Source organism: Polyergus mexicanus, unplaced genomic scaffold (assembly GCF_030449975.1).
Source record: "Polyergus mexicanus isolate NDT 795.1 unplaced genomic scaffold, iyPolMexi1.0 SCAF_3, whole genome shotgun sequence".
NCBI classification, from domain to species: domain Eukaryota; kingdom Metazoa; phylum Arthropoda; class Insecta; order Hymenoptera; family Formicidae; genus Polyergus; species Polyergus mexicanus.
This window is the reverse complement of record NW_027223323.1, coordinates 3,054,549-3,067,413: the sequence shown is the minus strand read 5'-3', so window position 1 is coordinate 3,067,413 and position 12,865 is coordinate 3,054,549. Positions and strand designations below refer to the sequence as shown.

At 34.8% G+C, this 12,865-nt stretch overlaps 2 protein-coding genes across 3 annotated transcripts in view; both read right to left on the bottom strand.

Moving 5' to 3' along the window:
* The window catches only part of LOC138944860 (RNA-binding protein 24), a 32,265-nt gene extending 29,200 nt beyond the window's left edge, over positions 1-3,065 (bottom strand). For both annotated transcript variants that reach the window (XM_070315923.1, XM_070315924.1), the window contains exon 1: positions 2,809-3,065. The gene's annotated coding sequence lies outside the window, so the exon portion shown is untranslated. The remainder of the gene's footprint in view (positions 1-2,808) is intronic.
* Positions 3,066-8,786: 5,721 nt separating this feature from the next.
* LOC138932103 (uncharacterized) lies at positions 8,787-11,035 on the bottom strand. Its single transcript, XM_070293679.1, has 3 exons — positions 10,948-11,035; positions 10,215-10,837; positions 8,787-9,344 (listed from the first exon to the last, which is right to left on the bottom strand). Exons 1-3 carry the CDS (start codon positions 11,033-11,035, stop codon positions 8,787-8,789), a joined length of 1,269 nt encoding a protein of 422 aa, XP_070149780.1.
* Positions 11,036-12,865: the final 1,830 nt, after the last annotated feature.

Genomic DNA, 12,865 nt, shown 5'->3' with positions numbered 1-12,865 from the left:
TTTTTTCGTAACATTTACATATGCAACGCGTAATTGTTAATTAAATTTCGAAACAACTGTTTCCTTTAGAAGCTAATTGGCACGTTAATATTATTCGCGTCTTTCCGCAAAACTTGCCACGGCAAGTTATGATTATGCGACACAGCCTCGCCACGCAACCGATAACGTCATTATTAAATTGTTTGCATCTCGTGCAGGAACACTTGTTGAAGCACGATTGACAATACGCGTGTATGTCTGTTGAAAGTTTATATTGCCGGCATGGACGGGTTGTCCGAAGAGCGTTACGCGCTACTTGCGCGTTGATAGCGTAAAAATTGCACGGCTTGCTTTTTTTCTGCGTCGATGATACCAAGAATGTAAGAAAATGGCATATCGCGAATCGCACGTTAGTCTCTAAGGAAAGAAGGAAACACTTCGTTCCGTATTATTAGAGAAATTTAAAAAACTTGGAAAGTTTCGAAATCACCTCTTAACTAACTTTCTTTCTAAATATAAATATAATAAAATTTTATTCTCATGGATTTTATTAACATATTAGTTACGTAAAAAAAAATTGCTGACATTACAACATATATGGTACACATTATGTAATGTGAGATCTCTTAAAAAAATAATATCAAAGAAGAATACGACAAATAATAAATTTTTTTTGTAAAAAATTATTAATTAATCAATTAATATTATCAACAATACAAAATTATAAAAAAGAAATCTCCAACAATCAGTGATCAGTTTGATATGAGAAATATACAAAAAGCTTATATAAACACGATGCAAAATAGATCCTATACTACATTGTATCGCTTACGTTTTATAAAATTCTCAGAGCTCGGCGAACTTCCGAAAGAACATCGTACATTAGCATAACTCGGTCTAGACTAGTCCCGTTACCTCTCAAGATAAGGCAAACATAAAAATCGTAGCAAACTTTCGCGAGCAAATAACTTCCACATTCCTGTGCAAAGCTACGAAGTTTCTTTTACGCGATTCTCGCGAAGAAGAGAAGCGATCGGGTAAGCTCCTACACCGCTGGAAATTCTGCTCGAAATGCTTTCAGGAATACATCACCATATGGCTGGTAAATTTCAACTTTAAGCTAGTCAAAGAAACCTGAAGTTTTTAAACTTCATAATTTTTTGATAAGGTTTCCATGCCTGAGACCCGGCTTTTTGCCGCAACATTAATCCGCTTAGGTGAGATATATTCACGGATATATGCAATGAATCTGATAGATATATCCTGTTATAATCACGGATATTATTCTGAGCAATTTTCGGGCGAGAAGTGCTATCACCTGCGTCCGTTTCCAGACGTACTAGCTCGGACGAAATCGCCGGGCACAACCGTCGGGTTTTATTAATAAACATCGGGGAACACGTGCCCGGTCATCGTGGCAGCCCTTTGTCGCGGCCACCGGGCCGTTGAACGGGGGTTGAGAGGGGACAGCTGAGGAAGAGAGAGAAAGAGAAGATGCAGACGGTTTTACGAACGCGCGCAAGATGGCCACGCAAAGTTCCGCCGATGAGGATAAACAGAATTTCCTGCGCGTACAAATTTGCGCGCCACGATTTCACACATACACACACACACACACACACACACATATATATATATATATAATCTGTTGAGCAAATCGGATTCAATCGAGACGTCACGCTGCGCCGTTTCGTGCCGATTGATCGTATAGATCGCATATCGGGGAGCAGGGATCCAAGGAAGCACACGCTAATATCATTCGCAAGACATCTAATTTTTTGTCGCGATTATGTCGAGGAAGAGGAGGGAGGGTTAAATGATCCTCTTTTCCCCGCTCCGGCGACAGTATATATTTTCTCTTTATAATTAAAAAATTATTTTTTAAGAATGAAGCAAAGAATGGACGATTATTATTATCTCGTCGATCAATTGAATGGATTAGGATCGGTATTACGATTCCAAATGTGTGATATTTGTAATTTGTTGTAACAATAATTAAAAGGCAAGGTGAGGTATAATAGTGAATTGCAATTTTTTACATTCTTATATAACTAAACTATGCGCGAGTGTTCTGTCCGTATCATAATTTTTAATGCATATTATATCATTTTATTTTTTTATTTATACGTCTATTCTCTTTTATCTTATCGATTTATTTCTTTTCAGTAGAAAAATTAAGTCATAAATATGAAATTCAAATCAGAAATGATAAATATTTATCTCGATCATAAAAATATGACATTAGTTATTCTCTGAATAAAAAAAAAAAAAAAATATTTCTCATTTATACACGCTCAAGAATTATAAATTAATCCAGAATCGATCTCGTCGTCGCGCATGTTTTTATAATTATAATATCGCGCGATGTGAAAACGCGTTAAGCGATACGCTGTAATGATAGCAATTAAGGAACGATGCTATCAACGTTAATGAGCCGCGCGACTCCAAAATTCATACAGCGAGCGAAACGATATCAGCTTTATACACGGTATGCATTAAATATGACGCGTACTAACGCGCAAGAGCGATGATTTTTTTACAAGTTATCTTGCAGCTAACCGTGTGCTATTTTCGAAAGAAATAACGGTGAACGGAGCGCCGATCGAAAATAGATCGATCGAAGAGAAGGGAACGTACCGCGACTTAATTACTTCTGTAGAGACAATTAGAGGATCGATCTAGGAAGAAGATTGGTACAGTTATTGATAAATACTGCGTCGAAATATTTCCGTTATCTCGTCATAATAAAATATAATAGTTTCTAAAAATATTCTATTTTTCCGCGAGAAATTTATGGAGGAATCATCGCGTTAAAAAAAGTTTACTCACCTATGTTTACCCCCGTCGCGCTACGTATACGTATGTATGTGTGTGTCCGTACGTCGCACTACAATCCGTCGCTGTGATAATCCCAATGATGATACACAATCAGTATTACACAGCAAAATTAGAATGGACCCACGTGATGATCTGACCCACGCACTTCGAGAGAGACGATCGCTCTACTTCGGTTGGAAAAGATACGCGCTGCGGGCACCTCTTTTTATTCGTACGAGTACGTTTTAGCGAATCACCACACGCTGAAACGGCGCTCTTCTTACGACCGCGAGCGCGCGCGAAAAAAAAACGCAACCGACACCGACGAAGGCCCACGTGCGAGTGCCTTCAGGTCGAGTTTGAGTTGTCGCGGCTACTGCGCGGCGCTTCAGTTTGCCAGCTGGCGCGTCTTCGAGCGTTCCGATTGGCGGCTCGCCTCCGCCACGTGCGTGCGCAGGCGATCGTATACCTGGGAAACGAGCGCTGAAATTCAAAAAGCGGAATCGATCGACTGTTTTGACGACTGATACTCGACGACGCTTGTTTCGCGAGATGCTTCTCACAACAGGGTAATGATTTGTCGGATGATCGATTGTCTCGACCACCACGTAGATAGATTCACACGACGAGTACTCTGTATTCTCGCGACCGAATTGTTTCGATTGCTATATTTCCTTCAAGAGTATTTATGTTTTTTATAGAATTCTATCGCGGATCTCAATAGAAAAGTAATGACTGATATAATAGTGTATGCTGACATTCTTTCTATTTCTTATACTAATTGAAAACGTGATTCAAAATTTTTACAGACGATTATAATTCCATGTATTGAATATGAATCATAATTGCGAAGTTTGCCAAGGTAATCATGTTAATCAATTTATAAGAAATTAGAATTATTAAAATATACAAAAAGATTATACTTATATAATGCGAAAGAACATACAACATATAGCTAAAAAACATCTATAATATTTATCCAATTTATTATTTAGCGAACTATAATTAAATTTTAGTTTTGTCATAATTTTTTCTTCGAAGTACTTAAAATATATAATATTGTATTAACAATTTCTCTCCCAGAAACTATATATTATTAATAAAACTAAAAATAAATATAAAAATATATTTATCTAAAAAAATTTACCGTAGAAACAGCTATTAAAAGAATTTTATTATAGAATCGGAGAAATAAGTTTCTCTTTCTTTTGTCCTGCAAGAATTTTTCTTGCGAATGGACAACAAAGCGAAACGATCCCGTAGGACCTACGAAGCGAGGCGATGGTCCGCGAAGGAGCATCAGCTGTTCGAATTATTATCGTTGCAGACGACGGCAGATGTTCACTAAGCCTGAAATGCTCTCCCCCGAAAGCTTTGAACTCGCTGATCTTTTTTTCTTTCAAGCCGGTGAAAAACTCGCAAGAAAAGCACACCTTTCCTACGCCTCGCACGCGGCTTGAACATTAACCTCACGTAACACAGACGGGAAACGAATGCATAATACATTGAATTGTAGAATAAAAAATATCCCTACGCATCGTTTTCATTTTTTCACAAAATTGTATCAACGAAAATCTTAACGTCATCATATATCTTTTTTGTACGCGTTTTAAATATATCATATATTTATACTTTGAAATAATAAAATGTTAAAGTAATTATAAGTATAATAATTTTAAAAACTTTTCTTGAGAATTCGTGGCAACATAGGTGGAAACATATTAATTTATCATTATAATTTTATTAGAAATGTTAGGAGATAGTTTTGTTCGATCATTAATTTATGTCAAATTAATTCCAATTAAATTTATTTCAACACGATCATAATATTTTGATCAATAAAAAATCCAACAGAATGTTTTATTACGTTGTTCTCTATCTTAGACAGGATTACGCTGCACCAGTAAAGGCTTATACAAGTTACAATCATCTTCTTACGGAAATCAATGTGAGATATAGTCTCTCCGTGTTTCTTATGCACATTATACAAACGGTCATAGAAATAATCATAAACAATTTTATTACGCGAACTCTCGAGGATAAGTAACCAGATAGCGATAATTTGTAGCTGCCCAGTTAATTTCGCTTTGATACCTTTGAAGATACACGACGACGCATTCGGGAACGTCGTATTGTTCTGGAAACCTGCCGTTAGTTATGTGCGACGGAATATAGGATATCATCGTCCGTCCGCATCGTCCGCGTTCGAAGGAGACCCCATAGGTTCGTGGCACGCGCTGCCAGCTGCCACACAGCTGTCTCTCCTCTGTCGTCCCCTATACACGAGACCAGGGTTCTTACCCGACCGTAGTGCATTTACCACACCGAACGAACCGTTTCGCTTCTGTGTGCACGACGCACGTGCGTACGCGCGACTCGACGATATTTTGTTGGCATGAGCGTTGCAACATGCCCTTTCGAATCCACATATGTAAGAACGCGAATATCGAAAAATATCTGGTACAAAAAAACTATAAAAAATGCTCCCAACAATTGCGACAAATCAATATTTTAATCGCACAAAATTGCGACTATTGTTAACGACGCTATTGTCAACGGCTATTATTAATTATTTATTAAGTAATTTTGTTCATGTGCAATTTTTCTTATTTCTAAATTAATTATGTTGTTATAAACATAATTATATTTATTCTCGACACACAATATTCAAATGTAAATTTTAATTACTGAAGATCTTTTTAATTTTTCCCATATTATAAAAAGTTCTTATACTATTCAGAAAAATTCATTTCATATATATATGAATATATATATATGAATTTTAAATATATATATATATGAATTTGAAATATACTACACGGGAGAAGAGGGGTAAAGAATTATATTATATATATATTATTTTTAAGGATTCAGTAGAGTTGCTCTTTCCCGCGCGAAATACGTATGTTGAATTGCATATACGATATTACTGGAAGACGAGGCTATACGCATGGGGCTTTACATTTGCGGTTTCCCATCCGGCTCGACCGGCGCAGCCTCGCAGGAAATAGTCCTGGAGAGTATCCTAGAGGATATAAGGCTATTGGGTTTCGCGTGGAAAAAAAACGAGGTTGCCGGTGACAGAAAGTGGGCAGGAGAAAGGGATATACGAGGAGATGTAAGTGCTCGGACGAAAAATAAAAAAGATCGAGAAGGGGGAAAAGCGAAGTGCACACGCCAAGGGGCCGGAAATCCCAGGGCATTCAACTCTGACACCTGGTATATATTTAGATTTAAAGAGACCCGATTTTGTAGATATGTACACGACGCGATTAATTGACAGTTCGAGCCTTTGAAATAACAAATCTTATACAGTAATCAGCTTTTATTCCAGAATCATCCCCATTGCTGTTTGGAAGATATATATATTAAAGTCTAGAAAGAATGCGCACAGAATAATATTTCTAGTATATTCCTTAACAAGCTGGTATATAAGAACTGTAAAAAAATTGTAAAAAATATAACAAAAGAGATAATAATTATTGAAAAAATACACGAAATTTTTGATTTTTCAATTATATATATTCTATATCTTAAAAAAGTATTTTTATAATTTTAAAACTAAAAATTAGTGTACTTTGACACAATGTTTACATTTTTATTATTGCAAGATAATAGTCGAAAACATTTTCCAAATCACGTCGCCAAAGTTATCGGAGACGTATCAGATTTAAGATACACAGCAATATATTAGATACTACGAATAAAACCGCGCTGCAAAGTTCACACGATGACACATTGAAAGGATATCAATCGGCCAACCAAACTCCTTCAATCACTCGTACGATAACTGCTTGGGAGACATATTTCAGATATATTCCTAAACGGAAAATATATGCACGGGATATTCATATGCTCCGAAGCGGATTTATTTATGACGTATTTGTGAGAAATGGACATCAAATTGGTCGGCCACGTGGCGTTCGATAGCGTCATCGTTTTTAAAGAAAGCTTGTCACTTCTGCGAAGGAAATCGATCATTTCCTATCTTTCGTGTTTATTGCACAATCGCGCACGCAATACCTCGCATCGGCTCACCCACATATCTGCGTGTATGCACGCGCGAAACTCCACGGAATTGCAGACAAATGTATATATGTGATATATACCATTGTATCATATTCCACTCTCCCTGTATCGTATACACGTCACGCCGAGAGTGTAACGATCGAGGGAAATTACTGTAATCGCGATGTGTCAGAGTTTCGTGATTGGTTTATCCGCCCGTTAAAGCCACCGTCTTTCGCGCGCTTTTCAGGTGGAAGGGACGCTGAATTACATAATCACTGAATTACGTATAATATCAGAACATTTTTTATACATTTCCCGCATTTTTTTGCAAATGCTTTTTACCTATATTTAGATATACATATTTAGATATATTGTATTAATCTATTTCGCAAATTTCTTTCTAATTACTATGTGATTATTTTACATGAAACACGAATATATTATTTTTATATATAAATAGTATTCATTTAACTTTTATAGAGAGAGAAAACGGAATGGTAAAACCGTATTATTGCGTGTTTTTTTTCGACGATTCCTCAACTTGTTGCCGCGAATTAAATGTCGGATGCATAATTTAGATTACGAGAATCTGTCAGCTGAAAAATTACGCGCGAAAGCTGCAAGGTACCGACGTCTTTAGAGATACAATACCAGCAGTGGCGGCCTTCTCGAAATAGACGGAGGAGCCCAGCCCTCCAAACTCGTCCGAAAATAAAACAGGTTTCTTCCTTGCGAGCGATGACGTCCAATTGGTGGATTTTGACGGAACAGTCATTTATTTATTATCCGACATTCATTTTCGATTCTGTTTATCGTCATTGCTATTCACATCGCTCAACAAGTTTCGAATATCATTAACAGATTATCATTTTATTGATCGGCTTGCGGGAAATCAATCCCGAACAACTGTGTAATCCTGCGAGCAATTGTCCAAACATATTACGTACGTACGTACGTTTGAAACCTGTAGTATCAAGGGCGTGAGTTTCTCATAATAGTCATTTCCGTAATGAAGTAATATCGTTATATTGTTTCGCGAGAGTTGTTTTCTATAATAATATCAGAAAATTTAATCGCAGAATTTAATACATGTACTGTGCGTAGTGTAATTTAAAATTTATAGATTAATACAATTTTTTAATTTCACTTAGTTGTCATGTATATATTTTTTTTTAATGTATATATATATATATATATATATATACATATATGTTTATTTTCTAAATATTTTTCATTAATTTTACAGGATTTTTTCATATAATAAAATAATTAGATAATATATTTTCATACATAATATAATTATCAGTTTAAAAAGAACTATATATTTGTATAAAAAATCTAAATAAATATATTATATATGGAAATCATTAGGATAATAATTATATTTAAATTGGTAAGAAAGTAATAAATCAACATATAGTCAGATAAAACTAAAAGTACAATATATTTTAATAATTGACAGAATAATAGTATAATGTATTAGTGCACTAATGCTAATATTTGGTAAATAATTACTTTTTTTAGTTCGTACAATGAGATGGATGTCATGAAATATTATGCAAAATATATTTAAAAATTTATATAATCTTTATTAATACATTTTTTTATAATAAAAAAGAATATGTTTATATCAAAAGAGTAAAAACTTACATAGGAACTATATATAAATTATAGAAAAAATGTCACGTGTGTGTTTCTTGAAACTTGTACAAATTAGACCCAAAAATTAATTTTAACATGTTACAAAAAATGCATAATAAATTGCAATATGTTTCAAACATTTTACGCGAATCTTTATATCTTTAAATTATAACTTAAGATTTCTTGTAGATCTTATTTATCTTATAGATTTAAAATATCTAAATAATAGATCTGAGAATAATAAACGTACAACAAAAATTTTAATTCTTCACAAATTTATCAAGTACGACATACTTTACACAATTTGAATTGGAATTTAATGAGCATATATAGACAACTTATGTCACAGGTCTAAAACCATCGTTGTATGATGGCTGATATTCCGGTGAATGATAAAATCGGTTAACATCCGTGCCGGCATATTCGTTTACTTGATCGGACGGATATGGCCCAGAGAAGGGTGGATTGAAGTGAGAGCTCGAGTAAACATTATACTTGTCATTTTGATAAAAGTTAGGTCGTTGTTCATACGGTAAATTGTAATTAATCTGATTATGATCATGATGCGTATTCAAACCTGTTGTGAGATCCACGCGGTTTACGTTCTGCGGATACCCACCGTAATATCCTACGTAGGGAGGATATTCCGTGTGATGAGGATAATAATGCGTTTCGTTTTTCGGTGGTCCGAAGATGATCTTAGATGGGTTTGTTGTCATAGCCATATTTGTATCTTCTGTCACGGTCTGATTCCCGTTATCGACGGTCATGTTTGCATCTCGAAAATTCAAGGTTGCTCGCGAATCATCGGCATTTGCTTGGAGATCTTCACGCTCTCCGATCGATCCTTTCAAGAAATTACCATGTTTTCGCTGGCCCTCTTTGCACCCGCGTATCTAACGAGTTTCATCAATAATATGCAACGTGTAATATGCTACATCGAATAAATGCAGTCATAAATAAATAAATGTCTCGTTTGAGCATGCATTAAACAAGATATTGTATATTTTTATAAATATAATGTGATTAATTTTAGTTTAATAAAAGTATTAAAATATTCAATTGATCAAAAAGAATTTTTTTGAGATGAAACTACATTATATACTTTAAAACGGAGTTAAAAACACGTAAAGGAATATTTTTGTTAATAATAGCATAATGAGAAATATGACAGAAATAAAATAACGATGGAATTAACGATTGCGTAGTATGTCATATAATAAGTTCCATATATGAGAGTTGATACTTTAATGTATACATGTAGTTAATTATATCATTGTGAACTCAAATTAAGTTACATTACGTTTAACGATTCATATGTAAAAGCTATGGAAAAATAATGATAGACATAAGGAAACCTTAACCATATGAACCATCTGCCGTACAACTATATGTCATTATACGAACATTTAGTAAGGCGTTCTGTTTTTGCATTCGTAGATTGCTAGTCATAGACTCAATGTATTTTATGAATCATCTCACAAATAATTGGAAACTTTTAAAGCTCGCTTTATATGATTTTACTTAAATATCAGGAATAAATAACTATATTTATAGAAGAAAGAAATATCATATTGTATTAGCATAAATAGGTATTTCCGTACAATTAATTCCGCTTCGTACGAATAATTGTATGCCGGCACTTTTGACTTCTGAGAAAGTACGATACTCATCACTAAGAGATGCGAGATCGAGATAAAACATTGCGTGGCTTTCTGCTCTAATTTCTATTTGTATATCGCGGCGCAATCTATTAAATTACTTACCTTCTCTTCCGCGTTCCGATCGACTTTGGCTCGCGATTCTGTGCGATCGTCAGCACCGTCATCGCCCGTTCTCTTGTTGTTTTTGGACTTCTTCTCCTCGTCTAAATATTCTTCATTATCCTCCGACAGATCGATCGGCGGTCTGTTTTCAAACAGACTGATCACTTGCGGCGATAGATCGTTATGCGACGTCGTTTGAGGTTTCGCCAAATTGATCATCGGCGCGAATCCGATGGAACCGGGAAGGAGGAACGGATAAGATAGCAGGGGATAAGGATTGTAATAGGCGGCGAGATAAGGTGAACCTTTGGAGGAACCTAGGTTTAAGCCAAAAGATGTCTGTGGCAATTTGGCGATGGTCTTGGCAGTGGAGGATGCTGCGGTGGCTAATCCCCCGAAGCTGAGACCAGCTAGAAAGGCTAAACTATTCAAAAGTCGCGATTTTCTTCTATTCGTTTCGTTGTCCATAACCTTTGACTCGTCATTATGCATCGACTTGCGCTTAGACATATCGAGATTTTTCCAGAAAATCCCCTTCTCGATCGTATGAATATCGTTTTTGTCGATGAGCTTAGTATCTTCAGATTTGGCGACAATGATTGGAGTTGTGTTACCCTGTATCTCTGTAAGAAGAAAAAGAGTCATTAAAATGGAAGAAATAAATCAGAAGATTATAAAGATCGATATTGAAATATTATTTGGTCAAAGTTTAAAAAAATCTAAGGTTGTTTACCACTGCAATATACGGCGACGGCTAGTAAAACGATGATGAGGGAACCCATTGTTACCGTGTCGTGATCGGAACAAGAATGAGGTGACATCGCGTAGACTCTTTAACGAAATTAAAAAGATGCGGGTCGCCCCGCATGTTTGGTCTCGAGAAAGTGTGTTTCGTAGATATCGCTATTTGATAATTACATTGATCTCTAAGCTTTCTTCCTGATCGTGACAATTACATTGCGTGGAAATATGAATTATCAATGCAGGACGCGCGAGATTATTTTTCATTGTATTAGAATCTTTTTAAAACTTTCATATTATATTTTATGTGTCTGGAAACGCGTATGCATATGCTTTGTTAGAAAATGAAGCGGCAAAATAATAATTCATATCTTCGCACAGCACCTCCGATTGCGGAATAATGACATGAGATATGCACTTTCTTATATCATAAGAGAAAGCAACATCCCGAAAAGTACGATTCCCCCGATATTTACACGTAGTCAAAATTATATGCTACTCGTTACAATAATGCTATTTTTTATTGTTGTATACGTATATGTATACGTACAATAATATTAATCGTAAAATCGAAAGATTAAAATAATGAAACAAAAATTGTGATATATATCAATTAATAATTAATTTAAATTAATTTGTTAAATTAATAATTAATTTAAGGAAAATTTTAGGAAAATTTAAAGTTTTGAATATATTTGACTCTAAGCATTAATAAATAATTATTATCCATAAGAATCGATACTAGAATGATCATATCAAAATTTATAATTTTGCCGTTTCGTTTTTTACTTGCAATAATAAATGATAGCGTTATGATAAAGATATATGGTCACAATACAATTTCGTATCGTTTATCAAAGATTAATTAATAGTTAATTATAAAAATTATAGCGAATTATGTTCCGATATTAGTCGTGACCGAAATAGAATTCAATAATATAATGAAGCGTTTTGTATCTTTACCACTGTACGAATGATAACAAGGCCGTAATCCGTAATATGTAAATAATAGAGGGCTATATACCTCCAAGGCCAAACACTTATTGATAAGTCGTTGCCAAAATATTTTAACTACTATGACATACATGTATACCTATATACATAGAATATTAAATTATAAAAGTGTTTTAAATTATAGATTAATTATTTATTAAATAATACATGCGTCACGGAACTTATCGTTATGTTAATTACTGAATTTTCCGTATCGCAATCAAATATTCGTAAAATAGATTAATAAATTACGCTGCAAAAACACCATATTTTTCCGCGTTTTTTTCTGTTTTTTCTGTTCTTGAACGCGAATGCTGTCCCTCTTATCAGGTGAATATTAATAATTATTTCTTGTTGGTTTTTGTAAGATTCATCCGCGACGTCTAGTTCGGTGATTGGAATTAATCCTAGGTTTTTCTTGCGATTTCTGAAAGTAATGGTTTCATTAATCGCACATTGAACACTAGCTATAATAACAATGCATTTCTGATATATTTCTTAATAATGGAGGAACATGTTTTCTCGCGCAATTTTCAATCTCGTAAAATGAAGATAAATGGTAACTGTCGTTGATTCATTACCGAAATCATTGCTATCTGGAGTAGGCCGGAAGATTCGAGATTCGTTCCCTCCTGCAGCGGTTCTAACGTTCAACGAATCACTTAACTTTTTTTTGCGGATCGATCTTGCAGAAACTGATTTAGAAACAAGACAAGTTGGTCGTTCTTCGCCTTTAGGATCGTTCTTCTCTTTGTTGGATATTAATCAGCATATCACCCGGCGGAGGGAGGGCCTTGTCAAAATCGTTGGGTCTGTTATTCTTTATAAAACGTAGCAATGACGCGATTCTTTATAACGATATTTAAAGGCTTATAAGACCCATTTTATGCTATTAACAGTCATCCACGAGATAGAAT